This window comes from Sminthopsis crassicaudata, chromosome 2 (assembly GCF_048593235.1).
Source record: "Sminthopsis crassicaudata isolate SCR6 chromosome 2, ASM4859323v1, whole genome shotgun sequence".
In the NCBI taxonomy this organism is placed as follows: Eukaryota; Metazoa; Chordata; class Mammalia; order Dasyuromorphia; family Dasyuridae; genus Sminthopsis; species Sminthopsis crassicaudata.
This window is the reverse complement of record NC_133618.1, coordinates 273,709,264-273,730,446: the sequence shown is the minus strand read 5'-3', so window position 1 is coordinate 273,730,446 and position 21,183 is coordinate 273,709,264. Positions and strand designations below refer to the sequence as shown.

The 21,183-nt window shown below is 38.0% G+C and overlaps 1 protein-coding gene across 1 annotated transcript in view; it reads left to right on the top strand.

Moving 5' to 3' along the window:
* Positions 1 to 21,183, top strand: part of TGM5 (transglutaminase 5) — a 65,062-nt gene that overhangs the window by 38,818 nt on the left and 5,061 nt on the right. The window contains exons 7-11 of the mRNA XM_074289421.1: positions 1,565 to 1,742; positions 13,936 to 14,074; positions 15,012 to 15,115; positions 15,755 to 15,994; positions 19,684 to 20,028. Coding sequence (XP_074145522.1) covers positions 1,565 to 1,742; positions 13,936 to 14,074; positions 15,012 to 15,115; positions 15,755 to 15,994; positions 19,684 to 20,028 — 1,006 coding nt within the window. The remainder of the gene's footprint in view (positions 1 to 1,564; positions 1,743 to 13,935; positions 14,075 to 15,011; positions 15,116 to 15,754; positions 15,995 to 19,683; positions 20,029 to 21,183) is intronic.

Below are 21,183 nucleotides of genomic sequence, written 5' to 3'. Positions count from 1 at the left end.
GAAGGGGAGAGTAATGCTTCTTAGAAGTTTGAATAATTGTAATAATCAGTTTAGCAGGGTAATAATGTGAGGAACAATCTTGGCCTAAAGAAGAAGGAGAAATGTGTCTCTCTGTTTCCTTGGAGAACTGGGAGACTATAGGTATAGAAGGTAGCATAAAATGTCCAATGTGACGGCCTTATTAATTATCTTTGCCTAATTATTTTCCTTTATTACAAGGGAAAGTCTCTTCATTCAGGGCCTCATGGGAGTTGGTATATCCAGGAATAATTGATACAAAACCAAAAATTCCAATAAAGAAAGAAATTAATGTTTCTACCAAAAAATTGGTGACAAAATGATCTTCTTCCTCTCCATAGAGAACCGATACAGAATGAAGCTTATATTGTCAGATACGGTGAACATGTCTGTTTGGGAAGGCGTGTATAGAAAGCAGTTGTTCTGAAACAAATCTGGGGATTTTAGTGTATTGCGATTGCAATCCCAATACAAGTCATCATTGTGATAGGGCAGCCCAAAAGACTAATAAAATCTTGAACTTCATTAGGAAGGGGATAGATAGATAAATGGACAGACAAATAAATGGATAAATGCATAGACAGACAGATATAGACATAGAGCTATCTCTCTATACAGAGATATAAATATCTCTTTATCTATAGACATATCTATAGATAGAGACAACTCTACGTAGATATATGTCTCTACAGATACATATAGATAAAACACATTTATATATGCATATACACACACACACACATATACATACATACCCACATATATGGATAACAATCCCATTATATTCTTGCCCTTGTCAAATGTCATCTGGAGTACTATGTTCAGTTTTAGGCGCCATGGTTTAAGAAGTTCAGTGATAAGCTGGAGATTTTCTAGAAAAGGGCAACCAGGCTGTTGACAGACCCTGAATTCATGGCAAGATCATCTGAAGGGACTGGGCATCTTTGGCCTAGAGAAGACAGTAGGGAACATGAGGGTTGTTTTCAAATATTCAATGTTCTCATATGGAGGAGAGATTGGACAAGTTTTATTTGACTCTTGAGGACAGACCGGAGGGGTGGAAGAGGATGTTGCAAAAGCAAATAAAATGAAAAATGTTAGTTGTCCTAATGTGGAATGGCTTATTTTCAAAAGTGATGGCTTCTCTCTCACTGGAAGTTTTCAGCCAGAGGCTAGATACTCCTTTTTGGGATAAGGTATAATGAGGATTCTTTCCAACTTTCTGATTCTATGATTGTTTTTACTTAACTATATTTCTTTGATATAAGGGCAGGTTTTCAAAGTGGGGTGGCGTAGGGGGGAATTATTGGTACATAACAATAATAAAGGAAAAAAGCATTAATAAAAGCTTTTTTTTTCCCCTGAGGCTGGGGTTAAGTGACTTGCCCAGGGTCACACAGCTAGGAAGTGTTAAGTGTCTGAGACCAGATTTGAACTCGGGTCCTCCTGAATTCAAGGCTGGTGCTCTATCCACTGCGCCACCTAGCTGCCCCTTAATAAAAGCTTTTTAAAAAGAAAATTGATATTTCAAAACTTGCCTTTTTAGATCAACAGCAATGATGACAATGGTGTTCTCAATGGGAAATGGAGTGAGGGCTACTCTGATGGAATTAGCCCTTCTGAATGGAATGGTAGTGTAGCCATCTTGAAGCAATGGTATGCCACAGGGGGCCAGCCTGTGAAATACGGACAGTGCTGGGTCTTTGCAGCTGTGATGTGTACAGGTAAGCAGTTTGGAGGTAGAGAAGACCTGGGTCATTAACTAAGTAATGCTAATTAATACTTCAAAAGTTATTTTGAAAATATTATGAAGTATGATTATTTAAATAACTTCCAAATGTTTTTTATTTTAGCTGCATTAATAGGATTTTGTGATTTAGAACTAGTTGGGGAAATTGAGGTTCAGAAAATTAAAATACTTATCTAGGGTCACATGACTAAGAAGGAGCAAAGTCTGGATTTGGATCCTGATCCTCTGGCTCCAAATCCAATGTTCGATCCACTATTCTATGCAGCATTCATATTAACCATTACCCAGAACACTATCTAAGGTGGAGTGATTGGGTCTTTATCTAAGGTGCTAAAATTTGAAAAGTGTTAAAAATCTTAATGACAATTTAAAGAGATTGAAGTTTAAAATTGTGTTACATGTTTGTTGACAGCTCATGTATTCTTTCAGCATCATATTGATAATTAGAGTATTTGTTAAATACTTATTGTGTTTCAGGGACATAGAAAAGCTAAGGTTATCACTTAGTTAGCAAGAATATCTAGTTAAAATAAAAAGCTCCTCATTAATAATACTCATCTGTACCACATAATAATTAATTTCCCCTCCCAATCACTAAATTTATCTTCATTGTTTTGTATTATTTTTATATCATGAATTATAAAGAAGATAGCTTGTTCCAAATACCAAAAATACTACTTACAGCTCTACAAACATCATCAGTTTTCATTGATCGAAATATTTACATCTGAAATGCTCCATCTCTGTCCTTAGCCTTCAAATGTCTGACCCAATTTCAGAAGTCACTTTTGAAAGGGAAACAGTGTTTAGCATGATGCACTGGGAAAAAATAGACCTAGATTCAAACCCTAGGCAATTCATTACCCAGGTGATTCTTCAGCAAGTTAAATCATCTGTCTGGGCCTCAGTTTCTTTACCTGCAAATTAAGAGGGCTTAAATAGATAGTCTAATTTCCCTTCCAGCTCTGAGTCTAATAACCTATGATTTTTGAGGGTAATACAGTGAGGGATCAATTTGATGGGTGAAGCAGAAAGTAGTCTAGGAAAAAATATTTACTAAGAAAAGGGGCAAAGACTTTTGTTATTGCTCAGTCATTTCACTCACTTCTCTTTGTGACTTTGGAGTTTTTTTGGCAAAGATAATGGAGAGGTTTGCTATCTCCTTCTCCAGCTCATTTTCTGTATGAGGAAACTGAGACAAACAGGGTTAAGTAGCTTGCCTAAGATCCCACAGCTAACAAGATAGTAAGTGTCTAAGACCAAATTTTAACTCAAGAGGATGACTCTTCCTGACTTTGGGTCTAGTGTTCCATCCACTGTGAAGAAGGCAAAGAAGAAATGAGAAAGAAATGGGAAAGAAAAAGTAAAAAAGCAACAAATATAGAGGTCGAAAAAAGGAATTTGTAACACGGTCAATCATAGATAGATAGATAGATAGATATATAAATATATATATATATATATATATATATATATATATATATATATATATATATATATATATATATATATATATATATATATATATATAGAGAGAGAGAGAGAGAGAGAGAGAGAGAGAGAGAGAGAGCAAGTGCCAAAATGGGACTAAAAAGCCCAAGTGTTCTGACTCCTAAGTGCCTTACTCTTTCCATAACATAGTGCTAAGGTGGAACAGAATCTTGAGGGAGGATGCAGAATGAAATAAATCATATGCTTCTTCTGTCTCTAAGACTGAAAAATTTTCCTACCTCACACTCTTCCCAGTTACCTGTCTCTTGCTGCCTTTTTGCTGGGGTTAATAATGGGTAGTCTCAAGCCCACCGCTTAGGAGGGAAACAGTCCCCAACCCCTTCAAAGCACCTTGGACTTGGAAAATATAGTGAGAAGCCTCAAAAGGGGAGATAAGAGAAATGGCAGCATTTATTCCCTAAATCATTGAGGTGAGGGTTTGATGCGCTGGTATGAATAGATGACTCACACAGGGGATGACGGGTATGTCAAGGGGACTAGCCTGATCAAGACAGAGGCAGCTCCTTTTACATCCAGGGGCAGACTAAAGGGAACCAACTTGGCTGGGTGTGGATATAAGTGACAGAGCCTGAGTGATGAGAGGTGGGTGATGTCAGTAAGAGAAAATTATGCAAATTTTATAGTCCAATTAAAATGTTTATGAGGATAAACCTGGGAGGCAAAAGAATATTTTATCCCACATGACTGGCTCTGCCTATACTCTAATCAAATTCCAGCATTTCTTAATTGGACATTCTGATTATATCTCTATCTACACATGTGTACATTTGCAAATGTGTGTATTATATGTTTGTTATATATACTACATATAGAAAACATTCATTATATTCATAAGGAAAAGAGAAAGAGAGCAACAGCATAATGTAAGTAATAGAGAGGTAGAAAGGCCCATGTCCAAATCCAAATGTTAGTGACTCGTATTGGCTGGGAAATTTCCAGCAAGTTTTAGTGACCTATGCAATTTTAACGACTAAAAGTTGCAGTGAAAGTCCTGATCTGAATTGGTAAAAGAAATCCTAATTTTTAGCTCCTACACAGATGAAATCAAATGTCTGGATTAAAAAATATATTCTTTTTACAGAGACTCAAAAAAAAAAAAAAAAAAAAAAAGGAAGTGATGAAGCAGACTCAATTTTATCCCTGTAGAAGGGAGGGAAGAGACCCTTACCTATCACTCAACACTATTGAGTACAATCAGATTTAAAGCTGGAATAATCCTTTAGAAGTCATCTAGTCTAGCACCCTTATATTTTTGGACTAGAAAGGTAATTACATTGTTTTGAGGAACTTCAGTCAGTCTATCCATAAGCATGTATTGTCTACTATGGACCAAGCACTGTGCTAAGCAATTGGGATGCAAAAGAAGGGAAAAAAAACAAAAAGTAATCAAACAAACAAAAAACCAAAACTAAGTCCCTGCACTGAAGGAGCTCATAATCTAATGGAGGAGACAGCAAGAAAACTAGGAACAAAGATATGTGCAGGATAAATGGCAGATCATCCATGGAGGGAAAGTAGTAGTATTAAGGGGGATCAGGAAAGGCTTCTTGGTGATGTTTTGGCTGGGACTGTTGTTGCGGTTGTGGCTCATCCTTCATTTTCAAAGAGGGCCAATGACATCATAGGTGATGTCTTAACTTCTGAGTGAATTGGAAGGAGGCCAGGGAGGCCGGGAGGCCTAGAGAGATGAGCAGCGAGATAATTCCAGACCTAGAGGATTACCATGGAGTGCCTGCCATGTGCAAAGAACAGGAAGAAGACCACTGGATCAAAGAATACCTTTGGAAGAAAGTTAGGTAGGAGAGGAAAAGTAAGAGAGTCTAATTTATGAAGGGTTGTGTATGACAGAGGGTTTCATATTTGATCCTGGAAAAGATTAGGAGACATTGGAGTTAGATGAATAGGGAACATGATCAGACTTTTCATGTAAAACAGCAGTGATAAAGCTAAAATAGTTCCTGCCCTTGCAGAATGTAGCACTCTGGGTGCTACAACCTATAGATAGATAGATAGATAGATAGATAGATAAATAGATAATAGATAGATGATAGATAGATAGATAAATAGATAATAGATAGATGATAGATTGATAGCTAGATGATAGATAAATAGATAATAGATAGATGATAGATCATAGATTGATAGATAAATAGATAATAGATAGATGATAGATAGATAATAGATGATAGATGATAGATAGATATAGATAGATAGATTATAGATAGATAATAGATGGATGATAGATAAATAGATAATAGATAGGTACATGATAGATAAATAGATAATAGATAGATAGATGATAGATAGATAATAAGTAGATGATAGATAGATAGATAATAGATAGATAGATGATAGATAGATAGATAGATGGATATAGATATAAATAGATATAGATATTGTTATTTTTCAGCTCTTCATGACCCCATTTGGGGTTTTCTTGGCCAATGGAGTGATTTATCATTTCTTTTTCCAGTTCATTTTACATATGAGAAAATATAGCTATTAAGTGTCTGAGGCTGGATTCGAACTCAGGAAAATGAGTCTCCTTGATTTCAGTTCTGGCACTCTGTGCACTATGGCACTTCCTAGCTGCCCTACAGCCTATACCCAGAAAAGTAAATACAAGAAGATCTGAGGAAGGCTAGAGTTCTAACAGCTGGCAGATCAGGGAAGGTTCCCATAGCAGGTAGCTATCCTTGAGATAATTCTTGAAGAAAACCAAGGCTTCTAAAAGGCAGAGGTGAGGAGGCAGAAGGTTTCACACATGCCATGTATCAGGCACTAGTCTGCTTCCACTTTTGACTAGAAGCTTTTTCTTTCTCTGGTTGCATTCAGTTTTACCTGGACATTTCATGGATGTGGAGCTGAAAAGCAGAAACTTTCCCCCCCCCCCCAAGGCATTTAGGGTTAAGTGACTTACCCAGAGTCACACAGCCAGGATGCGTTAAGTGGCTGAGGCTAGATTCGAACTCAGGTTCTCCTGACTTCTGTATTCTATCCACTGCACCACCTAGCTGCCCCGGGAGGAACTTTTACTGTCATATAGCACAACCTTCTTATTTTACAGATATGGTAATCATGCAGCCAGTTTAAGTACTTGCAGGAGATCACAAGGTGATTGTTAAGATTCAACCTGGGTCCTCACACTTAAAATCTTGAGTTCTTTCCACTATTTGAACCCAACCTGTTCATTTACAAACAAGGGAATGAGAGATGGAAGGAAAGGGAAATAAGCATTTATTAAGTACCTGCTGTATGCCAGCCACTATGCAATGCCCTTTGCAAATATTATCTCATTTGAATCTTTGCTACAAGTCAGGGTCCGATGAGTATACATTTTCCCATGTTTTATGAATTGACTTTTTTACATTTTTATGGTTATTGTTGGGCCTTCGAGGAGGACCAGTGACATCATAGAGTGAATGCCCTGACTTGCTTGGGAATTGTATTTAAGTGAGGCAGAGTTGCACAAAGTCATCAGCCTCACTCTCTCTTCCAGAGATCAGTTGCAAAATAAAAGTCAAGATGATTTTTTTTTATACTTTAGGAAAAAAGAGTAATAAATAAATTAGGATGGTGGAGTAAAGATAGGAATAAAGATGGTAGTGTCAATGGTTTTTTATGCTTCTGAAAACTGTTCCTGTAGCCATATAATCAGAATTCATCCAGACTGTTTTGTGGAAAGAGAAATCTGCTCTTACGTATAATTCATTCAAGTTACTGTGTTCTCAAGTCTCTTGATCTCAGTATTATTTAAAGTTTCACTAATTTTCCACATTTCAACCTTACTATGCAGTTGATTGCACACCAGGATTGCACACTGAGCAGGTCTTTTGCTGGCATTTACATTTTTTGGCTTCTAAAGCATCCTGCCCAAGCTTTCCTTCACGGCAAACTCGTGGCCAAAGCACTGACTTTAATCTATTAAGTCATGTCCCCTAGGCTGACTTGGATTTCTTCCTGATTTTTATATTTCCTAATGCAAAGTTTCTTAAAATGTAAGTCATATCACTAGGTAGGGTCACATAACTGAATATGGAGAAAATAAATTATGATTTATTATCAGTAAATATTTGCTCTGTATACTTATTTTATATTTATTTGTATACTTTACATACCTGGGGTGGTGTAAAAATTTCTCTGGTGGAAATGGGTCACAAGTGGAAAAAGTTTGAGAAGCCCTACCCTACACTTCTTATGGGATTTTAAGATTTGAAGGGAATCTTTAGAGATCCTTGGATCTTGGGATTTTAGCCCTAAATATTGGCTAGTCAATTTTCCTCCTTTTACAGACAGGAACATTGAGATCTGGAGAGATTAAGTGATTTGTCATTCTCTGATCTTGGGAATTCAAACCCAGCATTCTTTTTACAGTGCCATGCTGACTCTCAGTAAGTAAGTAGTTCAACTTCCCACCCAAAGCAGCAATTTCCTCTAATATATGCTCCTTATGTGACTTGGTTAAATAACTTTTCCCCTCTGGGCTTTCGTTCCCTTGTCTGTAAAATGAGAGAGTTGCATTTTAAAGTCCCTTGCATCTCTAAGTTCTATGAACAAGCCTAATAAATAGTTATCTTCTTTTCTGCTTGAACATTTTCAGAGTATCATTACATCATGATGTAGCCTATCCTATTTATAGACATCTCTATTTGAGAGGAGGGGCCGCTAGATGGTGCCATAGTACACAGAGTACCAGACCTGGAGTCAAGAAGTCTCATCTTCCTGAGTTCAGATCTGAGCTCAGATACTTACTAGATACTCAGATACTAGCTGTGTGACTCTGGGCAAATCACTTAATCCTGTTTGCCTCAGTTTTCTCATCTGTGAAATGAGCTGGAGAAAGAAATGCCAAATCATGGCAGTATCTGCCAAGAAAACTCCAAATGAGGCTATCAAGTGTTAGACGTGATTGAAATGACCAATTTTTTAAAAAAATTCTTTCTTTCTTTCTTTCTTTCTTTCTTTCTTTCTTTCTTTCTTTCTTTCTTTCTTTCTTTCTTTCTTTCTTTCTTTCTTTCTTTCTTTCTTTCTTTCTTTCTTTCTTTCTTTCTTTCTTTCTTTCTTTCTCTTTAACATTTTTAATAATAACTTTTTATTTTCAAAATACATGCAAAGATAATTTTTAGCATTCACCCTTGTGTTCCAATTTTTTCTCCTTCCTTTCTCTTCCCCTTCCTAGACAGTAAATAATCCAATATAAGTTAAACATGTGCAATTCTTCTAAACGTATTTTCACATTTATCATGCTGTACAAGAAAAATCAGATCAAAAAGGAAAAAAATGAGAAAGAAAAAAAAACAAGCCAACAACAATTTAAAAAAAAATGAGAATACTATTTTGTGATCCACATTCAGTCCCCATAGTCTTCTCTCTAGATGCTGATGGCTCTATCACAAGTCTATGACAATTGCCTTCAATCACTTCATAGTTGAAAGCAGCCAAATCTGTTACAGTTAATTATCACATAATCTTGTTGTTGCTGTGTACAATGTTCTCTTGGTTCTACTCACTTCATTTAGTATCAGTTCATATAAATCTCTCCAGATCTTTCTGAAATCATCTTGCTGATCGTTTCTTGTAGAACAATAACTTATTCAGCCATTCCCTAATTGATGAACATCCACTCAGTAGGAAATTCTTTCTTATAGCAAAACAAATTCTGTTTCATTGTAACTTTTAGAATAATAGAATTTGGAGAGACCTCACAGCAGAAATCCCTTTTGTAACAGTCCTTATAATGGTTATGCTATCTATGCTACAAATTACAAAGTGATAGGGAATTCACAATTCCCCTAAAGAAGCCCAGTGTGTTTTTGCTAATTGTTAGAGGTCTTTCCTTAAATTGAGCAAAATCTCCCTTCCAATAACTTCCTTAATTAAATTCTAATTCTTCCCTTAAAGAGCAAATAATATATTTTTCTATAAATGTAAAACAATTAAAGGAATCACTTATTTCCTATAAAAGATGGATAATTATAATAACTTACATTTATAAACCCTCAGGGGTTTAATCAAGAATTTCACATATATCATTTCATTTATTCTCAAAACAACCTTTTAGAGGTAAGTAGTAGAATTACTGATTTACTGATAAGGAAATGAGATTTTAAATTTCAGCTGTGGTCCATTACTCCACATCTAAGGTGTAGTTTATTTAGGGTTGGTGATGTGTTTAAATTTGAATCATTTGGGAGCCATAGCATATTCTTGATCATAGAAGTGACACAATAAAAAAGATATAGCAATAGAAGCATTTGAAATCAGAAAACTTGGGTTCAAATTCTGCCCTATTACTTACTACCTGTGTGAAGTCAGGCAGGTCACTTGATGTGCATCACTTTCCCCACCTGTAAATTCAGTGAGTTAATTTTGATTATCCTTAAAGTTCCTTCCAGTTTGGACCCTACGTTAAAAATAGGATCAGAAATGATTAGCATGGGCAGTGTCCACTGACATTTATATATATAAAACTTTCCTTCTTTATGGCATAATATAACTGTCATTATCTCCACTAAACAGATGAAGAAAACTGAAACTCAGAGAGACAATGTACAAGATAAGCCATGTAGTGCAAAGCTTTTGAAACTGAGTCATGACCTCACATTGGATCACATAACTGAATGTAGAGGGCATAAGATTATGATTTATTATCAACAAATGTTTAATTTGTATCCTATTTTAGATGCATATATACCCGGGGTTGCATAAAAGTTTCTGGAGCAAAAAGGGGTTGCAAGAGGAAAAAGTTTAAGAGGTCCTGGTATAGTGAATGGGGTGCTGGGCCTGGAATCAGGAAGGCCTGAGTTCAAATTCTGACTCAGACACTTAATACCTTTGTGACCCTGAGCATGTAATTTAACTTCTATCTCAGTTTTCTCATCTATAAAATGAGGGAAAATCATAGCACCTACCTTTTAGGGTTATTGTGAGGATGAAATAAAATCATATTTATAAAGTACTTTGTAAACCTTAAAATGTCCCATAGATACTCACTTATTATAATCTCTGATTCCAAATACGACCATCTTGTCATGACAACTATTTCTCTTTTTTTTTCCACAACATCTACTTGCCCTGACTACACAAAACCTCTCCTATGGCCTATAGAGATTATATCCACTAAGGATTAATTAGGTGCTGATACCATCATTGTTACTTTAAGCAATCATTCATAAATTGGAGGGAAGAATTCCTAAGAATTCCTCCTTTCTTATTCCTCAGAAATATGCCTGAAGCAACAGGAATAGTCATCTGGGCACAGCAGGTTGGACCAATGTTCCTCACCCACTTTTCCACATCAGGCCATTTTCTAGGAAGTGAATGTCTCTGTTTCCCTCTGACTTTACCTTTCCAAAACATCCCCCAGCTCCATGCTAGGAAGCCGCCCTCCTCTTGCCAGCATCCATAACTTGACTTTCTCCGTTTCCAGCCCTCCAGCCCTTGGCGCCGCCCTGCATCTCCTACCCCTGCCTACATGCATCTATGCTGGGATGACTCTCCCCCATCCACCTTGTTTCTTTGGTTCTGCCCAGACCTGCCATAATAATTGTTTCTCTTTTGTTCCCATGTTTCCTCTTACTCCAAGTTGGATCCAGGGGCAAAGGATTGATATGGAGACGAATAATTTGACTACTACCTCAGGCTAGCCATGTTCTGCTCTGCCAATCCCACCAAGAATTGCACCATGTGCAATTCTTCTAAACATATTACTATATTCGTTATACTTCACACAAAAAATTAGATCAAAAGGAAAAAAAAGAGAAAGAAAAAAAATCAAGCAAACAAACAACGACAGCAACAAAAGATGAAAAGACAATGCTTTGATTCATATTCAGTGTCCATAGCTCTCTCTCTGGATGTGGATAGCTGTTTCCATCGCTTTCCAAATCTAAATCTATGATCTATCACTATGCTCAAGGAGCGATTGTGAGTATTCAGAGAGAATTAGCACCTCTGGCATGAGAGTTTGCAGAGCATTTTTCAGGTCTGTTCATCCACCTCCGGCATCTACCTGCCACACAATTTTCACCTGTGGCTCCAAGAAGCTGTAGCATATGTGGCCACAGCCCAGTAAAAACCATTTTGGTAGATGGTAACTGACAGGTATCAGAGCCATTGGTGAGTTAGAAGGATGTCTCCCAAAAATGTGAGATTTCTGGCAAAATGGGCAGATGAAAGCAATTTGTTCTATACCCATGAAGGTGGCAGAAGCAGGCACTTAGAGCTTGGTCAGACATGGAAGATGCAAAGTTTTCAATCTCTCTGGGACTCAGTTTCCTTATTTGAAAAATGACAACGCTAAACTACAGTGAAACTTTGGTTTGGTTTGGTTTTTTTTGAGATTGGGTATTCTTATTTTGCCTAGGCTGGAAGTGCTGGAGCCACTCATAGATCATTCCACTAATTATCAGCATCATTTCTGAAGTGCTTTTTGTTCCTTAGGCAGCCTGGTGACTATTTGGAAGGATGGAAGAAGAGAGGAACAGATGAAGCAAGAAAGTAAGGGAGGGAGGAAGAAAGAAAGAAGGAGGAAAAAAGAGGGAAAGAAAGAGGGAGGGAGGAAGGAAGGAAGGAAGGAAGGAAGGAAGGAAGGAAGGAAGGAAGGAAGGAAGGAAGGAAGGAAGGAAGGAAGGAAGGAAGGAAGGAAGGAAGGAAGGAAGGAAGGAAGGAAGGAAGGAAGGAAGGAAGGGAAGGAAGGAAAGAAAGAAAGAAAGAAAGAAAGAAAGAAAGAAAGAAAGAAAGAAAGAAAGAAAGAAAGAAAGAAAGAAAGAAAGAAAGAAAGAAAGAAAGAAAGAAAGAAAGAAGAAAGAAAGAAAGAAAGAAAGAAGAAAGAAAGAAAGAAAGAAAGAAAGAAAGAAAGAAAGGAAGGAAGGAAGGAAGAGGAGAGAGAAAGAAATGGATAAAGCAAGAGAAGACGGGATAGAGGAAAGAAGAGAAAAAGGAAGGAAAGAAGGAAGGACAAAGAAAGAAGGAAAGGATGGAGGAAGAATCCTCTCTACATTAAAAAACAAACAAAAAGTGCTTTTTCTGATTCTAAACTTTCCTCAGCTCATTCTGAGCTTTTGCACTCTGAATATTCTTTTTTTTAATCATGCCATGCTTCTTCCATTTTCTGAATATAAAATCGAGTTTGAAGTTTGGTTAAATTCTAAATTGATTGCAGAGGTCCTTGAACAGCCATATCAGTCTCTTCAGAAAACTTTCTTTATCCTAATCAAAATTTTCTTCATGTCTTCAGAAATTCATTTTTAAGAGTTTCTCATCCCTCTGGGCTGAGTTCTCATCTCTAACATCCTAAAGGAGTTTAGTCCATTGAAGTCTATCGATCCCTTCTCCATACCTTTGAAATCTATTCTCCCAAAATCTAGGCCACATGCCCATCTATGACCAATTCTCCTCTCTCAGACAGCAATAGTTTTGTCACTTCTGGCTAAAGCCTTGATAATTGAATCACAGCTTTCAATTTAGGGGGATGGGAGGGAAAAAGCATTTATATAGCACCAACTGTGTGCCAGACACTGCTAAGACTTTGACATGTGTGTCCTAGAGAAAAGGGTATAAAAATATAGCACAAAATAAGACTTTTTCAGAGTCCTGGTCCTGAGCTGTGAGGGTCACATCATTTTGGAGTCTTGAGACAGGCAAAGAAAGCATTTCGATAGTGCCTATTATATGCCAGGGATTGTATTAAGAGCTTTATAAATACAATACATTTGATCTCTAATTTTACAGTAGAGAAAACTGAAGCAAACAGGGTTAAGTGACTTGCTCAGGGTCACATGACTAGTAAGTGTTTGAGAGGGGATTTGAACCCAGGTCTTTCTATCAAACCTATTCTCTCTACTGCACTATCTTCCCAATTTCCCCTGTTGATAAGGATTCCTTCTCATACTTTATAAAACAACTTGTTTTGTAGCTCTCTAAAACATTATTCTATAATATTGTATATTATAATTATCTATATTAGTATCTTGACCCCTTGGTGCCTGTAAGCTCCCTGAAGGTATGCTGTGCCTTATCTATACTTTGTGTCTCCCCCAAGCCCTTGTTGTTTGTCCTTCATTCTTGAAGAGAACCATGACATCATTAAGGTGCTGCCATGACATGCAAGTGAATTTGATTTAAGTGAGGGAGAGCTGAGCAAAGTCACCTGCCTCAGTTTCTCCTCCTGAGCCAGCTGGTCCAGTGCCAGATATAGATTAGGATGACTGGAGACAGCCCTGGATGCAATGGAAGACCTTGGCCTTTTTTTAAAGCTAAGGTCTTCAACAGGTCTCAGTCTGACTGAGGCAACATCACTCAAAGGCTAGGTAGCAATTGAGGCAAAGAGTGGCTTCTTTCACCTAGTCCAAAAAATAATAATAATAAAATTAAATAAATCTGGGAAGAAAAGACCCTTATCCTTTCTGGCCAAAACAAAAATGATTGCTATTTACATTTAGTCCGGGTCAATCAGTACCCAAATTATGACCACTTAGGACTTGGCCTGGGACTTATTGTTGGCCAATAAATGAGTGTCAGAGTGATTTTGCATGGTCCCTAAGAAAAAAATCTACCCAGCAAACCCCACACTCTAACATTATCCTTTGCATACAGTAGTCACTTAACAAATGTTTCTTTAATTTGTTTGTTGATTTTTACTATCCCTTCTACAGTGATGAGGTGTCTGGGGATCCCCACTCGTGTTATTACCAATTTTGACTCCGGGCATGACACAGATGGAAATTTGATAATTGATGCGTATTATGATCACACTGGCAGGATCCTGGAGAATAAGAAGAAGGACAGTGTATGGTGAGAATATCACTTAAATTCTATGGAAGTTCTTCCTTTAGTTTTCTGCAGCTTTTTTGTATTTAGGAATGAATGTCTTTATGATCCTCCAGACTCCTCATACCTTTATTTGTGGAAGTAATTGGAAACTTAGGTGCCTCATTCATTAAAGTCTTTTTGCCTCTGGGTCAGATTTTGCAATCTCTCAAATCCCTCTATTAAAACATTCTAACTAGGGGCCCCAGCATCCTCAGGGTTTGGAGCCCTACTTCTGGCCAAGAATATCAGGAAAGAGTCTCTCTAGTAGAAACTTTTGGACCAAGAAACAAAGAGCCTTTTTTGAAAGAGTAAAGATCCTAAAAACTCCATGTTCCTAGTTACTATTGTGAATTTCCCAGAAAAAACTTTTTTTCTAGTTTATGAGTAGTGATTTTCTCTAAGGAACTAATTTCATTTTTTTCTTTTTGTGAAGTAATTGGGGTTAAATTACTTGCTAGTAATGTCAAGTATTTGAAGCTTGATTCCACTCCGGTCCTTCTGACTGTAGGGTGAGTGCTCTATCCACTGCATTCCCTCGTTATCTCTAAGAAATAATTTCATCACTACTAAAACTAATGTTAGGAATTACAGGGAAACAGTAATAACATAAATAAAAATTAACATTTTTTCTACTTTAATGTTTGTGAAGCACTTTACAAATATCTCATTTTTATCCTTACAACAACCTTATGATCAGGTCCTTATTTTATAGACAAGTAAAACTGAGGTTCAGAGAGATAAGTGTCTTGTCTAGGGTCACACAGCTAATGTCTTCGAGATCGGACCTGAAACCAGTTCTTATGATTCCAAGTCCAGTGTCCAATTCACTTGGGCCTATTACCTCAGAGGGTTTTGGGCTCCTGCAAGGAGTTTAAATTCTTATATTAATTTAATAATGACCTTCCCTGGCTTCTCTCAGGAATTTTCATGTGTGGAATGAATGTTGGATGGCACGGAAAGATCTTCCCCCAGAATATGGAGGCTGGCAGTTGCTAGATGCTACTCCTCAAGAGACAAGCAATGGTAATGTTTTCCAGTGGCAAGTTATTTATGAGCAACCAATAAACATTGCCCCCGTTTTCTGCCCAAACTTGTTTACTGTCTTTTTAAAAAAAGTTTAATGCATTTTGATTTTTAGAATACATTTACTTCCCAATAGTCCCACTATATTTCCTTCCTTTTTAATAGGAAAAAAGTTAAGCAAAACCAATTAGTCTAGTAACTGACTAATGAAGTATTTAGTATTCCCCCAAAGGGGGAATTTCACTTTATTATCAAGTGGAAGATAGTATGTTTTTTATTGTTGTTATTCAGTCTTTTCAGCCATGTTCAATTCTTCATGACCCCATTTGAGGTTTTCTTGGCAAAGATACTGATTTACCATTTCTTCCTCCAGCTCATTTTACAGATGGGAAAACTAAGGAAAATGAGGTAAATTTCTTGCCCAAGATCTAAGTATCTAAGGCTAGATTTGAACCCACTTCCTTACTCCTGTCCTCTTATGTCTTAGCATGGGTCATTGGACTCCCTAACTGAAATTTTGTTGTGTTTTTAACATTGCCTTTGTCAATATTCTTGCAGTCATTGTGTGTGTGCTCAGCTTTTTCCTCCCACTAATTAGAAATGGTTCCTCGTAGCGCTTTGCCTCCTGCTCTTTTCTAGGTGTTTACTGCTGTGGTCCTGCCTCAGTCAGAGCCATCAAGGAAGGGGAGGTGGAGCTGAACTATGACACAGCTTTTGCCTTCTCCATGGTGAACGCTGACTGCGTGTCCTGGCTCGTTTATGGAGGGAAGGAACAGAAACTTCACCGAGACACCAATGTTGTCGGCAACCTTATCAGTACCAAGAGCATCCAGAGCGACGAGAGGGATGACATAACTGAGAGCTACAAGTACCAAGAAGGTACAGTCCAAACACAAAGTCACTGAAATTAGAGCACTCGGATTAGGATGGCAGAGAATAAGTCCCCGCTTCTCACAGAAATGGAAAAGCCAAAGGCAATGCCATGTATTAGAGATGACTTAGGGAAACAACTGAATGAGCATCACTGGCTTTGTCAGTTCCACTAATATACTGAAAAGAGCCAGGAAATGAGAAGGCAGCTAGCATATGTTGGATTAAACCCTCCGGTGTAAGGTGATATACAGCTACTCCTTCCACATGATGGGGGTTAAAGGCATGGTGCCCCCACATTCTGGAAAATCCACGCAAAAATTTTGGCCCTCCCTTTGTACCATAACTTATAGCAAAATGTGGGTTGCGTATTTGGCCATAGGTTCTATATCAACTACTGGGCTTCACATATTGTATGAAGCTTCCACAAAACTCCCTTAAAATTTAGAGCTTACCTCTGATACACTGAGACTCTGACGGGGAAAGTTGCAAAAAGGAAGGGAAAACCATCCAAGAATATGTGGGAGGACTTTGTGCAGGGGAAGGTTGAGCATGGGAGGCACAGTGTACATGGGGTGTCTGCCATGGGTCCCGGGCTCTCTTTCCCATATCTTCTTCGTAGTGTGTGAAGGTAGTTTATATCACAGTATTTCAGAGCTGGGAGGGACTTCAGAGACCATCTAATCTAATACATACCTGAATAATGCTCAAACCTGAGCTCCAGGTTCAGGTCCAGGCTCACAGGATTTCAGAATTGGAAGGAACCCTGGCTACTACCTTCTCAAATGCATTTATTTTGCCAAGTTCAGAAAGGCCATTCTTTGCCTCATTTGATACCTAGCTTTAATCACTGAATAGGTGTGCCCTCAGTCACATTGAGACCTTAGCTTAAAAAGGCCAAAGTCTCCCTTACTTCCCAGGGCCATCTCCAGTCATTCTATCTATCTATATTTGGTGACTGGACCCAGATGGCTCTGGAGGACAAAGTGAGGCAGGTGACCTCACACAGCCCTCCCTCACTTAAATCCAGTTTACTTGCATGTCATGGCACTTACCTCCCTGATGTCATGATAGTCTTCGAGAACAAAGGACAAACAACAACAACCTTGAATCCATACATAGCTATACACAGATAACTGTAGATACACACATGTATATAGACTCACATAAATTTATGTATGCACATATGTACACATGTATTTATTTATATATCAATACATATACACATATATATATATATACATATATGCATGTAGGTGGGTAGATAGATAAATTATAGAGGCAGTTAGGTGGAAGACTGAATCTGGGATCAGGAAGATCTAAGTTCAATTCTGGCTTCAGAAACTAGATTATGATCTTGAGAAATTTATTTAACTACTGCCTGCCTCAGTTTCCTCCTCTGAAAAACAAGCATAGTCACAGCACCTACCTGCCAGGGTTGTTATGAAGATCAAATGAGATGTTATTTATAAAGCCTCTAGCACAATGTCTAGCGCACAAAGATACTTAATAAGTACATGTTTCCTTTCCTGCCCCATTTACCCATGACATCTTCCAGACGTGCTTTTTCAGCCTTTGCTTTAAGACCTGTAATGGAGGCAACACGGTGAGATGGGAAGTTTGTTGAATCAGAGAGCTAGGGTTCAATTTTTTTACTCTGCCATTTGCTGTTTCTGTGACTTTGGGTAAGTCATTTGAATTCAGTGAGCCTCAATTTTCTTAACTCTAAAATGTAGGAGCTAGGCTAGATGATCTTCAAGGTCCCACTTGATTTAAAATTAATGATTAATTTAATAACAAGGACAGTCCATTGCTTACTGATGCAGCTTATTATTTCCCATCATTTCTGCCACCAGGAGCCAAGCAGGATCGTTTTAATCTTTTTTCATTTGACAGCTTTTCAAATACTTGAAGGTAGCTCTCATGTCCCCCTGTCTAAATGTCTCCATCTCCTCCGGGCATAGGCTCCTCAAATGGTAGAGATTCAAGGCTCAGGCTTCCAAGTCAGTCCACAATGTTCCTAAAATTGATTAGGGCCAAAGTTATAATAAGATCAGTCCAGAGCTGGCTCTGAATTGTGCCATTTCCAACTTTCTGTCGCCCGGAAAGGGTGAATATAGTGAGCATCTTTTCTGTCAAAATGCAAATACTATCCCATCAATATCATTTCACTTCCTTTTCATATATCTCATGTCCGAGACAAGAAAGACTCTCTGGGGTTGGAGAGGAGGTCTGCCGTTATATATGATCAATATCAGCTGGAGGTTTCCAGATTAGACAATCAACAGTCAATACTTACTGCATCCCAAGCACTATGAATGCTTAAAAGAAAGAAAGAAAGAAAGAAAGAAAGAAAGAAAGAAAGAAAGAAAGAAAGAAAGAAAGAAAGAAAGAAAGAAAGAAAGAAAGAAAGAAAGAAAGAAAGAAAGAAAGAAAGAAAGAAAGAAAGAACAATACACAGTCCTGGCTCTTGAGGAGCACATCATCTAATGAGAGGGAAAGATAGAGCCTTACAGTTAAAGTTAGGACATGGTCTCTATCTTACGAAGTTCGTGAGATCAAAGCTGGAAGGGACCTCAGAGAACATGCGCTCTCTTTTTACAGAGAAGGAAGCTGAATCCCAAGGAAGGTTAAGTGACATGTCCAATGTTCTAATAAAGGGACTGAAGCCAGGCCCTTTAATCTTTCCACTGTTTCATGCTGCCTCCCTCTCATCTACCCTTTCACTACCATTTCCATTCTGAAATAGGGCTCAGGCATTTGGCCACGAGCATACGAATCTAGGTATGTTAGGTGATGGATGACAAACAACTAAATGATTTATTTTTATTCTTTCATGTCACTGGGCACCTTGGAAGTATTTGGAAGGTCAGATCATTCAGGTAGCTGCTCAGATTTCTGCTGCCCTTCTAAGCATCCAAAAACCCATTCAAAGAAACTCTTCCATCTGGATAGGAAGGAGCCACTCAGTAGGTGCCATTAATATATCAAGGTCATTTCACTTCTTGGCCTCCAACAAAACTTTAAGGAACATAGTGCTGATCTGAGAGGCTGCCTTATTCCAGGTTGGATCTCAGAGTCTGTCCGGTCTATGTGCCCCCAGGACCACCCCAAACTTGTTGTTATTGCTGAGTTCTGCCTGACTCTTTGTGATCCCATTTGGAGTTTTCTTGGCAAAAAGTGTTTTGCCATTTCCTTCTCCAGCTCATTTTGCAGATGAAGTAAACAGGGTGAAGTAACTTGTCTTGAGTCCCACAGTTATAAGTCTCTGAGGTCAGATTTAAACTCAGGAAGTTTTTCTGAGTCTTTCTGGTGCTTTTTCCACTGCACCACCTAACTGTTCCATAGCTAACCTAATTAATACATGCTAATTTTTGCAGTGTTCATTTCTTTTAAAGTTCCAAGGAAGATTAAGTGTCTTGCCCAATGTCATAGTAGAGGGGATTGAAGCCAGGTCCTTTGATCTTTCTATTGTTTCATGCTGCCTACCTCTCCAAACATCCACCTCCTCACTGCTGCTTCCATTCTAAAATGCAGGCATTTAACCTCTCTTTAATAATCTCTATTTCAACAACTTCAGTGGAAATTTTTCCAGTATTGGGAGAGGGAAGTGCCTAATTTCCCTCCCCCCAATAATGTCAGTATTATTTCTCCCCAGACCAACTCAATCTAAATCTCTGGGCCCTGTTTTAACCTAGGTTCACCCCTGGAGCGACAGGTGTTTCTGAAGGCTCTTCAGAAAGTGCAGTATAGAGGACTTGCAGAGAATCCTGAAGGAAATTCCCAGCATCTACCAGAAATAGAAACAGGAAACCCAGACTCGATTTCTTCCACTGGGCCAAAGGAAGTGAGCCTGAAATTCAAGCTGGTTGAGCCTGCCTACATGGGCCTAGACATAAATCTTGTTCTACAGACTGTCAACTTGGTTCTAAAATTCAAGGAGCTTAAGGTGAACCTAAGTGCCCAGTCCATCCTCCATGAAGGCAATCCCCTGCCTGTGTTCTGGCAAGACACAGTATTTATCACTCTAATGCCCGGTGAAGGTATGTGTATACAAGGCAAATTCAATCCAATTTTACTCAACAAGGATTTCAACAACCTAAGGCACGATGCTAAGCAGATTGTGAGGACTTCCAAGGAGATGTGATACAGTAGAAGGATTGCCAGGTTTGGAGAACCCAAAGTTTGGTTTAGACACTTATTCCCTAGGTAACCTGAGACAAGTTCCATAATATCATTGAGCCTCAGTTTCCCTCATCAATAAAATGAGAAAGAAGGCTGAGGATGATGGCATAACCATGCTGGCTATCCTAGAGACCAAGGCTGGTAAATCTATTAAATTTGGGAAGTTTTTTGGGGGGTCAGATTGAGAAGTAATTGTTAGAGTTTTAGCACTTACACCTCAGAAATTGGCAAGCACAACACATTAGGTCTTGGTTTATTGTTTTGTTGGTTGTCTAGATTTTAAAAAGTGATAGGAAAATGCTAATTGTGAAGATTAAACTTAAAAGTGTGTCCAGTATACATTTTATATGTTTTTGAGGGGGGGTCAAATGTTTACCTACAGTATACCCCTGGCTGAACCAATATCTGCACCAAGTCCATCACCAGCATGGTGAGCTCCCCAGAACAGGTTACCAGGTTTCTTTTAGCTCTATATCTATGATTCATAAACCCAGATGAGCAAATTTTAATTATGTCAGAGCATTTGACAAGATTTTTAGGGTGGCAGAAGGCCAATACTATTTGGTTCACATCTTTAGTAAAATGCAATCCCCACAAATTGTCAGGCCTGATTGACTTCTTTTAAATTTTTTTTCTAGTTTTCAACATTTACTTTTATAAGATTTTGATTTTCATTTTTTTCTACCTCCCTCCCCTCTCCTCTTCCCAGAATAGCAAACAATCTGATATAACCTATATAAGTACAATCATATTAAATATATTTCCATATGAGTCATGCTGTGAAGAAAAGAATCAAAACAAAAGGGAAAAATCATAAGAAAGAAAAAAAAACTGAAAATAATATTCTCTGATCTGCATTCAAACTCCATAGTTCTTTCTCTAGAAGTAAACAGCATTTTTTTTATCATGAGTCTTGGATTTGGACTGATTAACTTCTGCAGGTTTTGATCCCTACTTCTGTGAGATGGCATAGCACCTTATCATCAGGAGGAACGTTATCCAAGCCAGGCAGA